The sequence below is a fragment of the Haplochromis burtoni genome, unplaced genomic scaffold (genome assembly GCF_018398535.1).
Source record: "Haplochromis burtoni strain Fernald_Lab_line unplaced genomic scaffold, NCSU_Asbu1 Contig_95, whole genome shotgun sequence".
Taxonomy (NCBI): Eukaryota; Metazoa; Chordata; class Actinopteri; order Cichliformes; family Cichlidae; genus Haplochromis; species Haplochromis burtoni.
The window spans coordinates 23270-39968 of NW_024582456.1; the positions used below are offsets into that span (position 1 = coordinate 23270).

Here is a 16699-nt window from a genome sequence, read left to right on the forward strand (position 1 = left end):
TATCTATCTATCTATCTATCTATCTATCTATCTATCTATCTATCTATCTATCTATCTATCTATCTATCTATCTATCTATCTATCTATCTATGATTAGTGAGCTAATCAGAAAAAAAAGTTAACGGTATGGCAGTAGCTTATAGCAGGCCTATTATATTTACATTAACATCAATAACATTAATGTATTCCTATTTTAAAATTAATATGAATACATTTTTATTAACAAACAGCCTAAAGGAAATAGAAACAGCTGATTAAGTCACTGAAAATAGAGAAAGTGTAAAGTCACATGAGAAAGAGATATGATAGGCAACTTTATAATTTACATTTGCTCTGAGCGCATCAGCTAGTGAACTGGAATCATCATAGATACAAAGTTATACAGTAGGCGATGGCTCTGTGATTCTTTCTCTTCTTTTAAATCCTCATGGGTTGTAATGAGAGATTTTATATTAATCTTCCCCATAATCTATGAGCTTACTGAGTGTATTAGGTAGATCATTCTGCTACTGTACATAATTGGCAAATCAGGGATTTAAAATGTGTCAATAGTCACTCGCTCAAAAAAATAAAAAATCTTCAGCCATAAACTATTTAGTTGTTTTGACTCACTGGGGCAATGGCAGCTGCTGTCTCCACTGGATGATAACAGAGACTGGGAAACCAATCCCTGCCGGTTGATTACAATGTAAACAAAATGTGCTGCATAGTTCACTGAGTTCGTAGTTTAATGCAACCAAAGTTTATGGTTACAAGGGAACACAGATCTGGAAAATAGATTGAAAGCTATTCACCCCTGACATTAAATGAACTGCAAAGAAGATTCAGATGCTTAGTATTACTGCATCTATCAGTTTGGTCATTTAAAGAAGTTCAGTTTCTTGAATTTAAAACAATGTTTTGGGTTACTGACTACCTGACAGAGAGACTGCAGTGCCTGGGACTGGATGGACCTCTGTCTGATTAGGTGATGTGCAGCACTGGAGCATCACAGAGGACTGTGCGGTCTCCACTTCTGTTCACTTTTTGAGTTGTACAGATTTTCAGTCCAACTTCAGGTCATAGCACCTATAGAAATGCTAATGATTCTGCACTGCTTTGACAGGAGAAGCACTACAGAGCTGTCTTGTCAGAGCAATCTGAATATGCTTTATTTTGAAAGTCTGATCCCTACACTAAACCCCAAAATAGATTCCTTTTGAAATTTATTATATTGGATCTGCTGGAGCTCTGATTTTCCTCCCTACTGTGATCTAATGCCCTCCTGATGATAGAACGCAATCCGGGACATTGAGCTGAAAACCCCAGTCAGGAGAGCCAGCATAAACTATTTGCCAATGTTAATGTTTGAAGATGAGAACTACAAACAAATTGCATCCAGCATCTGTTAAAACAGCAAGGATTCATAGTGAAAGAGTCTGGGTGCTGAAGTGGCCTGGCTGCATTCCAAACCTTCCACTAGCTGAAAACATTTGGCGCAACATGAAATCAAAAATACAACAATGAACACCCTGGACTGCTGAACTGCTCAAATCCCCTATCAAACATCAATGGTAAACCATTCCTCACCCAAAAGTCCATCAATGGGTCTCCTCACTTCCCAGATGGTTATGGGCTGTGGTTAAGAGAACAAAGGATGCTACGCAGCAGCTATAAGATGTTTTGGTGCCATCAAATTCAAAATAAAACTCCCCCCCCCTTAAAATGTTACAATGTCTTAATTGAAACATTTGATTATGTTCCATTATGAATAAATTGTGTCCCAACTTTTTTGGGGTTGTTAAGTAGACTAAAATATTAAAAGTCTATGCAACCCCATTACATAGTAATACATACTTTAAGTATAATTCCATACAGTTTTATTATATTTTTTATTGAGACAAACACACAAATATGGCTTCCTGCTTAAACATAAGGATTGTTTTAAGTTAGTGTGGCAGCAGATACGAGAGCGTCAATATCCTGAATTGCTTTGGATGTCCTTTGAAGAGCTTCAGCAACATAGTTGTCATTTAATGGCTCACAAGTGACGTCTGCAGGTCTTTCCTCCTCATCTGCATGTGCTTTTCCACTTCTCAGCACATGACTGTTCTCCAGCAGAACTGGGCAAAGGATGTTAAAGAGCACACAGAGAAACCCTCAATACAGACATCAATGTTCATGTCAGCATCCCGTTGTATCTTGATCCTAGCACTGAAGGATACAGGTGAATCGCTTTATCTTCTCAAGCTCTGCAGCAACGAGCTCTGATCTAAAATGAACAGGAGGTCAAATGAACAGTACACACAAGCTGTTAACACCTTTAATTTTATAACAAAATATCAACAGAGTGACCAGAAAAACACAACTTACAAACTGCCTGCTTCCTCTGTCACACTCATGCGTTGCTCAGCAGGCACAGGAATGGACACCATTTCTTCAAACGCTGCTGGTTTACAAAAATATCCATCCTGCAAACAGAAAGAGATTCAGCAACTGGCAGTGCACAAGCTTAAATGGTGTAAGTGTAGGTATCCACAGGTGTAACAGGAGGTACTACTACTTCGAGCTCTTGCAAGCAGCTGGGTAAGGCTGGACACTTCAGTGACTTCAAGGCCTGGTTGTAGCAAGCCAGGATCCTGTAAAACAGTTATGCGATGGGTGAAGACCGGAAAAAATTAAAAGTCCTTTAACTCACCAGACTGCGATGAAGAGGGGGCAGCTTACCTGCTTGCACGACTCACAATAGAGCAAACAGAGTAGGCCTGTCCAAGCACATCAGGTGGAAGGTTGTTTAAATGGTAGGTTACCTCTTTGACCTGTGGTAAAGATGGGCTAAATTTGTAAGATGTTTTTTAAATGTATTGGTTAATCTCTTATTATAAAATTTAAAGTTTACCCGCCCTGACTGGAGTTCAGTTTTGTGATGCGTAAAATAAGAGTTAAGGTTGCGGTTAGAGCGGATGACTGATCCATCCCCTGGGGAAACCTCAACAGCTGAGACAGATCCACTCAGTATCCTACACAGCAGACATGAAGGTAAACACACTATTCTGGTGTAGATTTATGGACCATCTCCCACACTCTATACTGTACAACAATGATTTTTTTATCATGAGTATGAAAATTGAAGATATCAGAGAACCTTTGGTGTTAGACTGAATCAACAGGAAGGATGCTTCTGCTGTATTGAGTGTATAACCTCTTTTTAAGTTTTGTGGATATTACACATGGTTATGCTGAGGATATGTCAACCAATTTCCACTGGAAATGCCTTTTGGTTAAACTGTCAGCAAGGAATTTGCATTTCGACTGTTAAATTTATATATAACAACTGTGCTTTGCCTGCACCAGTGTGTGAGCGTGAATGAATAGTGGAATTGTAAAGCGCTTTGGGTGCCTAGAAAAGCGCTATATAAATACAATCCATTGTTAGTGTCAGTTATATCGTAATCACAAATTTTCAAATGTATATCTTGATAAATATTTTTGATCATATCGCCCTGCTCTACATCACATGATATGAAAAGTGATGTCAAAGTGATCTATTTATACCATTGGAGCCTCACACACTCAGCTGTAGACCAGACGCTAGTTAGGTTTGCGAGGATTAGGGCTCAGGCCTCAGAGCAAAGATTCTGAGCTAACAACATAAATATTAGTGACTTTAGAATGGCCCATAAGCTGTCAAACACAATAACAACAGAGTTTCTCTCTGGTTAATCCAGTCTAACATCAACCATCATTCAGAGCTTTTTTTTTTTAACAGTGGCCTTAAGAGATCAAACACATTGCCACTTAAGAAAACACCAATGAAAATAAACATTCTACAAAAGTTAAGTTAGTTAGTTAAGTCTTCTTAACTTGCAGTGCGTTTGACCTTGCAGGGCCACCGTAATTTATGCCCTGAAGACCTGCACAGTTACCTGTAAGTGACTCCCTGACACCACACTACCTTTACCATCTCAGTCGGAAGGTCTGTGTGTTCTTCTTTGGCCAGGGGATCTTTAACCTTCCACCTTAAATACACAAGTATGGAAGCTTAAATCAGCCACTGAACAATATTGAAATGGTTTACAAAATGCTTGTTTTTAAATCTACAAACCTGTGCCGATGAGGCGTTGGACACGTGAGAGGCAGCGCCTGAGGAACACGGGACCTTCTGCCTTCACAGGATATGTCCAATTTCTTTATTGTCTTGTCTGATTGGTTCGAAGTGCTAGCTCCTCTATCCGCTACATCTTTAGCTTTAGAGAAACGAGCTGCCCAGTGATGGCGAGCCACGGAAAGAGGGTAGGCCCATTTGGGAGCAACTGCACAGCATGAATGATGCTGGACCACTGTGGTGGACTGGTACACCTGTTCAGGCTGGAAAGAGAAGAAAAATCAATCATCCTATCAGACTTTAGATACATTGGCATTATTATTATTAGAAGGAAGTACTACCTTTTGGTGCCCATCGCTGATCATCTGAGGAGAACAAGACCTCGGTCTGGTCAGCATTGTCCTCATGTTTCTTCTTCCGTGCCGGACCACTTCGGTGTGATCACTGGTATTATCGGGTATTGGACTGCTTGCTTGCTCTTGTCTGCCGTAGCTATCATCTCTGCTCACTTGCTGCACACTGCGGTGCTGATTACGAGCAGAACTGAGGCTGCACATGAACTCCACTGTGAATTCTTCACCGGAGGATGACAGCACCAACACAGCATGTCCCTCCTCTGACCTGACGATGGTCTCGCCTCCAAGTCCGAATTCAGCCAGAGAGGCTGACACCTCTGGCCAATGTACAGCTGAATCAATGCTGAAAAAAGGCTGTATGAGGAAGTGCAGAACATACAAAGAGAGAGTAATTACACTGCCCATAGTCTAAGGGAGTATCACAGTGACTAGCAACCAGTTCTTTATACCTTTTTGTTCTCAGCAGAGATAAGTTCATGTGGCAGATATGGTTGACGGGCATACTTATTTCTAAATGCCAGTGCAGCCAACATCAGCTTCTGTATTAAAAACAAGTGACGTAATCACGTTGAAGAAAGTCAGATGAAGGCAACACGAGAGGCACAAAAGCAATACAGTTGTTTTTATAGAAACCCTCATACGTAGTGCCGATACCTTGTATGTGCTGATGGTGAACCTGGTCCTCTGTCGGACTTTCTCAGCGGGCTGCAGTGGATGTCGGCGGGAGTCTGAGGCTTTCACCAGCAGGAATTCAGAGCCGCACGGCGACAGCTGCAACCGCGCTCCGTTCCTATACCGGATATCTACCGACTCATCCTCGTACATGATCATCAACACGGCACTCTCGTCGGTTTCCATCGTAAAAAGGAGCCCTTTACTGCGACCGCGCCGGTAATCAAAACATTATGACATTGTTACGTCATCAGGTGGAGACGCTTACTATTGGCGCGCATATCGTGTGAGACCGGAAGTGTCTTTTCTAAAAGTAAATAAATAAACCCACATTATTATTATTATTATTATTATTATTATTATTATTATTATTATTATTATTATTATTATTATTATTATTATTATTATTATTATATAAAAAACACATCAAAATAAATTGACCAGCATTACCGAATTATGCATGACACTGATATTTATATTAAACCCGGTTATGTATACTTTGTTTGGCTCGGATTTTTTTAAAATAAAAAAACTAAAGGTATGTAGTTAACTACGAAGGAATATCACGAATGTACCTACTGTTTAGTCTTACAAGATATATTTCAGCACTGTCTTTAATCTTCCTAATGTACGGAGCCCCGCAGGGGACATGGGAGAAAAAAAAAATTAAGACGGACTTTTTTAAAAAAAAAAATTTATTTTTTATTTTTTATTTATTAGTAATATAAACATACAAACAAAATGCACCATATATTACAGATTCAGAGAATAGACATTTCTTACATATTAGCAACTTTCATACATAGTGAAAATAAAATATAAAGATGGGGTCACATAATTTAACAAATTATTAACTCACTAAATCAAAATCTTCCATAAAGGAAACAAAAAAAGCAGCCTTTTTCTTTTTAACTAAAGTCAAAGATTTAATCAACAGGTTTAAGTCGTTTTTCCAGTAAGTTAGTGTTGGTTTAGTCTTAAAAAAGCGACATTTATGTATAAAATACTTGCACAAGATTAATAACACATTAACACCATAATTAGCTTTCTTTTCTTTCAAAAACACTCCAAACATTATCATATTTAAGGTAAATGGGGTAATTTGAATCCCACTGGAATAAAGCCAGGTATGAAAATCCAACCAAAATATTTGTATAAAATTGCACAAAAAGAATAGATGGTCCAAATCCTCCTCTTCTGTTTCACAAAATACACAATTACCCGTTTCTATTTTGAATCTATCACTAAGGAGTCTATTTGTCGGGTAAATTTTATTCAAGATTTTAAATTGGACTTCTTTCCCTTTAGGAGGGATAGGGAAGGTGATATAATCAGTTCTTATTTTTTCAATTTCTTCCCTTTGGAAATCTTTTAATATGTAATTACGTCTAAGTAAATTTGGAGAATAAAGACTCCTTAATGAAGATCTAGAAACTTATTGTTGCATTTAACATCACAAATCGAATACCATCTATATATAATTGCCTTAACTTGGGGGAGATGTCAGAATATATTATATCATTTACAACTATGTTTTTAAGTGACAATGGAATGGATTTTATAACCCGATTAAATTTACTTTTAGAACATTGGATATTAAACTTTTGGCAAAAATCTTGATGTCCTAGAACATGTCCTTCCTCATCTACAAAATGGGCAATTGCCCAAACACCTTTTGATAACCAATCTTGAATAAAAATAGATTTTCTGTTCATCAGTATATATCTATTGTTCCAAATTGGGCTGTTATGTGGAGTGAAATTATGTTTAAATAACATTTTCCAATAAAGAAGGACCTGTTTATGGAATTCAGAGAGTTTAGCAGGTAGCTTAGTAATTTCAAAGTCACACTTTAGGAGAAAGTCGATACCCCCCAGTGTGTTAAAGACCTTACTTGGTATAAAAAAACAAATGGAGTGTGGATTATTTAGGAAGGATTTTAACCATTTAAGTTTCAAAACACCATTCATTATATCAAAATCAATTGCGTTTCCACCGCCTTCAATGTATGGTTTAACCAAATCATCTTTAGATATATAATGGCACTTATTCCTCCAAATAAAATTAAAATTCAAGCTATTAATTGTTTTAATAACTTTATTCGATATTGATAAAGAGTAAGCTGGATATATAGATAAACTATCGATTTTGGTTAATAATATTCTTCCAAAAATTGTGATGTCTCTTTGTAACCACTCATTTAAGATTGTCTTACATGCGCCGACTGCATTAATTGGTCTGATTGGTTGGAGCCGAGCGCATCCAAAACTACGGAGCCCCGCAGGGGACATGGGAGAAAAAAAAAATTAAGACGGACTTTTGCGAGATCTCGCAAAAGCTCCGTATAAATAGAATTACAAGAGCATATGTATAAAAAAATAACAGTCATTATTGAAGTATCTGTTTATGGTTCAAAGAGTGGCAACCTGAGAAGAATTAGAAGGGGCACACTTGTGGAATGATGATGAATTAAAACTTAAATTAATATTTGTTTGTCTGTTTCAGAGCAAAGATAGGATTATCACTGTCTGCGAATCATTCTATCTTATCTTCTAAAATTATTATCTTCATTTGTGTTTGTTTTGGCGAAATTTGATTATAAAGTGCCTACATATTTTTGTTCATTTTTGTGGACAATTTCTGCAAGTTAACAGTAGGTGGCACTAATGCGTCGCCTGGCAGTAATAAGACCACAGAAGCAGCAGTACAGCGGCGGTGGACTCGGGAGTTGGTTTCATCACATTACGTACAGAGAAGATACTTTATCTAAATAAGCGACGCTACGCATTGCAATGGTTACACTGACAGTCTCTTTTGTCTTGGTAGACACGCCGGAGTTGCAATGAAGGTATTTTTTTTCTTTACATAACCTTTGTTCCAATTATCTGTCTGATTAGATTTTCGCTAGCACCAAACGGCTAACGCAAGCTTCAGGTCGCTGACGTTTCTGGGCTTGTGTTGGCTAAATACTCAAAACGGCCGGACAAACAGCCACTCTGGCACCTGTCACTCAACACTGATTTGACGTTAAGATTATTTAGTTACATTAGGTTTCCAGGTGAATATTGGTCTAGCTTTTTTTCTGCTTTTTTGTGACATTAGGTACCTTAAGTGCTTTTACTGTTGACATTTACTTTATCTATTCACATCTTGTGCTTTATGAACAGCTCGTACAAACCCCTTCTAGTAGTTTCATGTATTATAATCATGTATAATATGCACATATATGTGACCTTGTGGTGCTTGTGGTAACCGTGTATAAATTATACTGATGGGCCTTTGTGGTTGACAAATTGTCAGTAAGAACAAGATGTTCTTCAGGATTCAACGTGAAGACACTAAATACTGAAGTAAAGGTGTTTTGTAAATGTCAGGCAGGGGCCTCTTCCATGTGGGCTTCATGCTGTGGTCTGCTGAATGAAGTCATGGGTACTGGGGCCGTCAGAGGCCAGCAGCCAGGGTTCGGGGCCGGTGCTGGACCGTTCAGATTTGCCCCCAGTGCGGGATATTCCACGTACCCGCCCACCAGCTCAGGGAGTCCCAGTCTTGTATGCAAGGCCTGTGGTCAGGCCTTCTCAGTCTTCAGGAGGAAGGTAGGTGCCTGGGTGTTCTGTCTAATACAAACATATTACCTGGTCTGATAAGGAGGAAACATATTAAATGAATTATTTAGACAGAAGTATTGTGGGCATGGAGAGTGTGCGTGCTTAGCTCATTTTCTCATGTGCATTTTTAATGGGTGTTCATATTTTTTTTTTGAAAAAAAAAAAAAGCATGTAATTATAAAGGTTTAAATGAATTCAAATAGTTAAAAAGAGGCTAACTGGTTTTCTAGAGTGCTGACATGATGATATTTATTTGTCCTGGGACAAAAAGGCACAAGTTGGGAGGCAGATGGACCAACATGCTAGTGCTCTAATATCTTCATGCTCAGGCTCTCATTCTGTCTGAACCCTCTGCACACCACCATGCCGGTCTAATCCCATATATTGCATTTATTACTCTTTGATGTTTGTCACATAAAAGAAAGCACCTCCTGTCTCTGTCTGCATGGGAAGAGCAGATGTGAGTGATAGAAATGCAATAAAGCTCTGGTGGCATTCAGTGATTTATTAAATGGTTTTGGTATTTTTCCTGTTTTGACTGTAATAGCAATATTTATTATAAAATATATGTGCATATAAGGAGGAGAATGAGACAGGTTACATTTTTGTCTGTGACGTCTTCCTGCGATTAGATACCTTGCAGTAGCACATGGCGGAAGGTGTGCATAAATCACTAATTCCCTCATTTCCATCACCTTGTTTTTCTTCCTCAGTATATTTGCTGCGACTGCAAGAAGAGCTTCTGCTCTCTGTGCTCCGTGCTTCAGGAGAATTTACGCATTTGTGCCACGTGTCATTTGCTGAAGGCGACGGCCTTTCAGCGGCCGCGGCTCATGCGTCTCAGAGTGAAGGACCTGCGTCAGTACTTGCTGCTGCGTAACATCCCCACCGACACCTGCAGGGAGAAGGAAGATCTGGTGGACTTGGTTCTCTGTCATCAAGGAATCGAGGAAGAGGAGGACCCCGACATGACCAGCCTTCAGTCGCGTTCCCTGTACACTCCAACCCCTTCTACCACACAGTCTGCCTCCGAGCTGTCTGCGTTCGCTGCCTCTCAGGAGGAAGCGCTCAGCAGGAGCGATAGCTCTGACACCAACCAGGTCAGAACCAGGTTAAACACATGTATGCAAATAACATACTCTCCAGACCTCTACAGATATTTATGTAGTAATACTTTTCTGTTGGTGGAACGCATACATTTCTAAGAAATTCACGTGAGTGTTTTCCAGAAAATGAGTCGGTTAGAGTTCACTGCTCATCCTTTCAGCTAAATTTGCACACCAACTAAATAAAAACAAATCAGGACTCTAGAAAGCAATAAAAGAAAGCAAATAAGCTAGAAGAGAGCCCAACCTCAAGCAGCCAGGAGCCACTATAAATACTTGTACCAGGACTGATTATAGAGCAGTAAGCTTGTCTTTGAATGGAACGTACCAGGCATTGTTGTTTCCAGTGTATCAATGGGCTGGCTGAGGTCTGTCTAATCCTAATCTTCTGTTGGCGGCATGCTTCTTGTGTGCAATGCATACTATGTTTGTTGTTGCCTTTCAGGATATGGGAGACGGTACATCAGTGTCTCTTCTCAACTTGGATCCCAGTGAAGACACTCCTGAGGTCTTTCTATTTATTTTCCTTTTAATAAAAGTGAATTCATGCATTATTGCTGATAAAACTGTGGTGCAAGTATTAGAGAACAGTGTGATGAATGCTTAGATGCTTTTGGGTGACTTGGGTTGAAAATCAATGAAAAGAACTTTATTCATCTAAGATCCCAGAAACAGTTCTGCTTACTTGGAGATATGAAAACTCAGTTATGCGTTCATGTTTGCAGACAGTTTAAAAAACAAACAAATAAATTATAATGATTAACAAGAAGCAGAATATGATGAAAAAAAGAGTATTGTGTGCATAATAGGGCTGCCACGATTTGTCGACTAGTCACGATTACGTCGACTATCAAAATCGTCGAAGACTGATTTAATAGTCGACGTGTCTTTTGAAGCTTTGTAAGATCGCAAAAGACGCAGGAATAAGTAGAAGTATTAAGAGTGTAATAACGGACTGAAACAGAAGATGGCAGCAGTGCATGTACAAGGATGCCAGCTGCCGTTAAACCCCGAAGAAGAAGAAGCTGTGTCCCAGAATTCATAGCGCGGCCCAGCTTAGTTTCCAACAATGGTGGTAGCTAGTTAGTTTTAATATTACTCTTATTATTCTTTCTGGGTCACAAAATAAACGTTTAACATATTTTCAGGCGAGAATGTAGCTGTGTAAACCTCAAATATCGGCTCAGTTTATCAGGACACCACATATTTTCAAAAGCGCTCCGACGTTTTCGGAGACGTCTGTTACCCACTAGCTCGATAGCTAGCCGGGGGCTAGGTCACTAGCACCATGAGAACACTGGACTCCCAGCAAATCGTTTTCAAACCCACCGCCGTCTTTCGCGACTCAGGTTAAATATATATGAGTCACTTAGATAAATTAAAAATATTGTTGTTTGGCTTTTTTTTTTTTTTTTTTTTTTTTTTAGTATTTTATTTGTTCCTGAGTAAATCGGTTTGGCTGAGATTAAAGTTATAGTTTTTACACAGCTGAATAAACGTCAAGCAGACAGCTGATTATCAGAAGTGTGAGATGCTGGAGAATATACTCCGGTGTCCTGTTATATTTTAGATAGCAAGGAGTTTATTAAACTTTACCAAAACAATCTGCAAATTTCATTAAAATTGAATAAACTATCATCTTGTCTTTATTTTTAGTTAGCACCTTAAAAGCTTAAAGCTGTAAGCTAATGATAGTTATATAAGAGCAGATGCTGCTGGTGCAATAAGCTGTAGTTTTATGTCCAGTGGATTATGATCTGATTAGTCGACTAATCGCATAAATAATCGGTGACTAGTCGACTATCAAAATAATCGTTTGTGGCAGCCCTAGTGCATAATATTTCATTTAGTGGTGTTTCCTGTCCTGTAGGTTAGTCCTCAGACTCGACGTTGGGCCAGAGCATCCCTCTCAGACATCTCCAGTTTACGGGATATTGAGGGCCTGTCTGTCAGGCAGCTGAAAGAGATACTGGCCAGGAATTTTGTCAACTATTCAGGGTGCTGTGAGAAGTGGGAGCTGGTGGAGCGTGTCAGCAGACTTTACAGGGAGACTGAAGAGAACAGGAAATCATGTGGGTATTAACTTTCTTACTGTGTTTAAATCCTGTGGGGGGAGGGGGGGCTGTCAGCTCTAAAGCAGTCCTGTGTTTTTAATTTCCTATAGAAATCATCTATAGTATATAAAATGTTTAATAGTTAAGATCTTTTGCACATAAACGTGGTCTTATCTTCATCTACATAACAATCACAGACAAATGTGACTAAACTAATAAAACACAAACACTCATTTTGTCGCATCTTTATTAAAGACTCTGAATAGATACTCGCAGTCCAGGCTGGAAGAGTTTATTAACCTCTGTGCTAATTACTTCTCTAAAAAGTCCAGTGTTCAGGTAATAGAGGATAGAGGTTACCTTTCAGGTTAGTAACCAGTCCTTGCATGTCTTTATTAAGTCTGCTGTTCTCAAGAACAAAAAGCAACTGGTGTGGTGTGAAGCATTAAGCAGCCTGCTCTGTCTCTCAGAAGGCTGAAATCTTTGGTCATGTGTAAATTTTGAGAAAAATCACTGAACAATAGGATACAATTAACGTAAACTACTACAGATCTTCTGGATATCCTAAAGGTTGTAGGACATTATTGTAGGATATGTTCAGCCAACAAAAGTTTAAGTGAACACAGCGGTATGTTTGGAGTGAAGAAAAGTCCTTCACACCTATCTGTGAAGCGCGGTCAGTGCACAGTGTAAAAGGTGGGCGTAGCTACCGTGATGTCAGCTGTTTGTTTCTGATGTTGTGTTTTGAAGTCTTGAGATTTGTATTTTCATCCTTGCCATTTTTTTTTTTTTTAATTTGAAAAATAAATAAATACAAACTGATTTGATGAGGGTGGCTAGGCTAACAGTGAAAGTGCTTACTTATTAGCTAACAACTTGTCAATCACAAGCCGGCAGCACGACATCCATAATCCTGTTTTTTTTGGAATGTAGTATAACCAAGATTTACAAACTAAAGCTAATTTCTTATTCGGTATAATCCAAAATAAGTCACTGAGGCCCTGTCCTACAGACTTCTAGAGGACCAGAAGTCTTTTTTTACAGCCATTGCTGTGAATAGGAGAAAATCAGAAGTCCTGACCTTAATTTAACTGATATGACCTAAAGAAGAATCAAGATATTTTAGAATTACTGATGAACTGAAACCATTATGTAGGCGGCTTGAATCTAAATTCCTCCTGACAGTTGTGCAAGTCTCGGGCAGCTATAGGAAATGTTTAAAAAAGCTGTGGTTGCTTACAAAAACAGACTGTACCATTTAATAAACTGTAGAGTTAACCTTCTCCAGCCTGTACTGTGAGCCAGTAATAAAGATAATAAAGACAGTAGAAGTAGAGCTGTGTTTATAATTAATATCAGACCGCATTTTATCAGCAAGTTAAACATAGAAATCCAGCTAACTTCAAAGAGTTTACAAACCTTTTCAACTGCATCATGTTGTGTGGTCGAATGAAGTGTGTCAGTACATTTCATTTATTTCTCTTGCAGTGGAAAATGTGAGCAGCACTGTAACCACAGGTAAGTTTTCACCCAACTTCTGTGTGCAGTGTCCTAGATGTCATTGTTGGAACTACATCCTGTTTTTAACCACTGAAACTAAATATCTCTGCTTCCTCTGACAATATTATTTACTGCGAGTGCTATTGATAACTCACACAGGTAGGGTCATTTGAACGAGTTTTTCATTTAGACTCCTATTGATATGTCTCGCGCTTGCTTTACTCCTCCCTCATAAAGTGATGACCTTCCCCCCTCCCATCTGCAATGGTGCCATTGGAGGTAAGGCTTATACCTTGTGGTCACATGTTCCATCTATGAACCCATCTGCACCGCACCAGTGTTCGTTGTGAACCTGTTCTCATTTTCCATTCGACCCATTTCTTTGAAACATTTCCATACGTGGTTCTTCCTGTGAGGGGATATTGATGTTGCATTGAGGATGAAAGTTGAATGTTCATTTATCCCACTTAAGAAAATTGAAGATTGATCCACCATGAAAATCAATCTCCTTCAGTTTCATCTATTCGTGTGTGTGTGTGTGTGTGGAATATGTGAAGTAATTATATTGAAAACTGGAGTATGTCAGCCCTGTGTGTTCACTCTGAGCTTGCTAGAGATCAAAATTGTGTGGTTGACATAGTAACATCTTGACACTTAGAAACCGCAGGGGTTGTTATTTTGCAGGCGATTGTGGGCATGACCTACCTCGATCAGACAAGGGTGCTTTGTGAAGCTTTGAGTATTCCAGTGCTCTCTTACCCTTTACTCATTGTGTGGTTATATCACTCTCTTTTCTCGCAGATGGGGAGAACTGTCCACTGACGATTCACGACGACAACCTCTGCAGGATCTGCATGGACGCTACGATCGACTGCGTCCTCCTGGAGTGTGGACACATGGTCACTTGCACCAAGTGCGGCAAGAGGATGAACGAATGCCCGATCTGCAGGCAGTACGTCGTGAGGGCTGTGCACGTCTTCAAATCCTAATGCACCTCTGCAGCACCACTGCACCTGCTTCAGACTGAGACTGTACCTTAACCTCAACAATGCAGCTCGTAACCTTCAAATCCCCAAAAGACTCAGTCTGTGGATGTTTGTATTCCCTGAGGTCTCACTTTATTTGCACAGTGAAATCTAAGAAATGTCTTTCTGAAGAATTTTGACTATTCGCTTTCACGAGTGGGCAGAGCATAGGAACGTACCCTCCAGCAAGTCATTCCTCAAGTTAACATATCTTCCATATCTGTGTTTATTCTCAAATGTCTTAAATGTATTTCTTACAGTTTTTCAAAGCAAAGAATGTGCGGCACGAGCCGCGTGCAGTCTTGTTAAACAACGCTTCACCCTCAGATCTGCCTGTAAACTGTAGCTGGTTCTCTACTCTGCTGGGCATTCCTGAGAGCACCTCACTTAACAACTGCTGCAAGTGACTACATATCTTCATGAGGGCAAGGGCACACGCTGAAGCTCAACATAGGAGAGTGTGAACTAGGTGCCAAATAATGCGTCATGCCCTTATGCTTCTCACCTTTTTTTTTTTTTTTTTCCTTTCCTTTCTCTCCCCTTCCTTCAGCTGTGAGGGTTAGTGTTGGATTGTTGATTCCTCAGCATGTTTGACCAGAAAGCACTTTTCTTCACAACTGTGTGTTGATCCACTACTCGCAAGCGACCTAATAGTAGCTGAGTTAATGCGTGCTTATCTTTGAGCTGCTTGAGTTCAAAGCCGCTGTGATTTTTCAGATGGAGTTGACATATAATTGTTCTGTTCACTTATTTTGTTACATAACTACTTGTATGCATTACACATTTTAAATGATCACACCACGTCTGTCGTTACAGCAATAGCTAACCTCCGCTGTCACCTCTTGATTTGTCTCTTTAGTGGAGACAAAGTACGAAAACCGGTGCTAACTCATCCCACCACCTTCCCCAACCACCTCCCGCTGAACTGTTTTTTTTTTTGGGGGGTTTTTTGTTTGTTTTTTTGTTTGTTTTTATTTGTCGTGTATCGTTGAGAATGGAATGAAGTGTCTTAACGAGTTGAATTTTCTCATGTAGGAGTAATGTATTGAACTAACTATTCAAAGATATAGCTATGAGTTTACTGACACCTGTGATATAGGAAGTAAATAGAAGTTAATGACTTGCTGATGTATATTTGCATATATGGATCCATATGAGATATGTATATATCTATTTTTTTTTTTAATTATTATTTGATTGAAGTGGCCCAGGGATTGGGTTCAGTTTATATTTAGAGGTTTACATTTTTCCTGTCAGGTGATTTAAAATGTATATAATCTGCATTAATTTGCTTGAACCAGAACATGACACTGCTTTATTACACCAGATAGGTCATATCCTACTCCTTAGATTGCCCCTACCCCTGAAACAAATTCTCTGCTTTTATTTTCCCACAATACCCTGCTCTTTCACAAGCTTTTCGCTCTGTACTGTAACCCACAAAGTCAAAATTGCTGCTATTACAGTAAAGATGTCCGCTACAGTCATGCACAGTAGCGGATCAGGTTGCACTTTTTTCCTTTTACAGAGGGTTTAATTGTGTGCTAGGTTTGGTCTTTGTATTTGGGAATGTTGAACTTTTTATTTTGGTAATTAAAATTTCAATTGAAATCTGCGCGTGTCTGTGTGTGTGGTGGGAGCGGGGCAGTCGGGCACCACAAGCATGTGTCTTTTACTGGTTCAAGGTTCTTTATTTGTCACATGCATAGTTATACAAGTATAACACACAGTGAAATGTAGCCTGACACGCCCCTCGACATGTGCAAAAAAATTGGGGGGGGGGGAAAATTATTTTTTGGGTGAATGTGCAGTAGTAGCAGCAAGCAGGTGAATTCTGTACATTAATATGAATAGACATCTGACTATTTTACAGGATAGACAATATAAACATATTTAAAATTAAAGGAATTGAAATGTACATTGTGCCTTGGTTTAGTGTCTGGAAGAGTCCTGTCTCAGTCAATTATAGATTATGTGAGAGGGCGGGTGTGTGTGTTTAGGGCACGGATGGCTTGGGGATAGAAGCTCCTTGCCTCCTTCCTTGCCCGGAAGATGTGGAACCTTCTACCAGATTGCAGAAGTTGGAACAGTTTGTTGCCAGGATGGGACGGGTCCTTCAGTATCTGCGCTGCTCTAGTCCGGCATCTCCTGGTGTAGGTGTCCTGAAGCGGGGGGAGAGGAATCCTGCAGCAGCGTTCTGCTGTACGGATCACTCTCTGGAGAGCTTTTTGGTCCTTCACACAGCTGTTCCCAAACCACGATGTCATGTTCTGTGTGAGGATGCTCTCCACAGCGCC

At 39.5% G+C, this 16699-nt stretch overlaps 2 protein-coding genes across 4 annotated transcripts; one reads left to right on the forward strand and one right to left on the reverse strand.

Annotated features, from left to right (window-relative positions):
* Positions 1-95: 95 nt before the first annotated feature.
* cunh5orf34 (chromosome unknown C5orf34 homolog) lies at positions 96-5371 on the reverse strand. The gene is made up of 11 exons (XM_014335044.2): positions 5095-5371; positions 4890-4979; positions 4426-4794; positions 4085-4347; positions 3906-3998; positions 2879-2999; positions 2707-2798; positions 2543-2618; positions 2353-2450; positions 2205-2251; positions 96-2102 (listed from the first exon to the last, which is right to left on the reverse strand). Exons 1-11 carry the CDS (start codon positions 5296-5298, stop codon positions 1924-1926), a joined length of 1632 nt encoding a protein of 543 aa, XP_014190530.1. The 5' UTR covers positions 5299-5371; the 3' UTR covers positions 96-1923.
* Positions 5372-7804: 2433 nt separating this feature from the next.
* On the forward strand, positions 7805-16013 carry LOC102314058 (E3 ubiquitin-protein ligase RNF34). Of its 3 annotated transcripts, XM_005926872.2 has the most exons (8): positions 7805-7960; positions 8487-8705; positions 9431-9817; positions 10269-10331; positions 11694-11895; positions 13366-13395; positions 13615-13656; positions 14179-16013. In XM_005926872.2, exons 1-8 carry the CDS (start codon positions 7955-7957, stop codon positions 14364-14366), a joined length of 1137 nt encoding a protein of 378 aa, XP_005926934.1. In that variant the 5' UTR covers positions 7805-7954; the 3' UTR covers positions 14367-16013. The 3 variants fall into 3 exon arrangements, with proteins under 3 accessions (XP_005926934.1, XP_005926935.1, XP_005926936.1); XM_005926873.2 differs by lacking the exon at positions 13615-13656; XM_005926874.2 differs by lacking the exons at positions 13366-13395; positions 13615-13656.
* Positions 16014-16699: the final 686 nt, after the last annotated feature.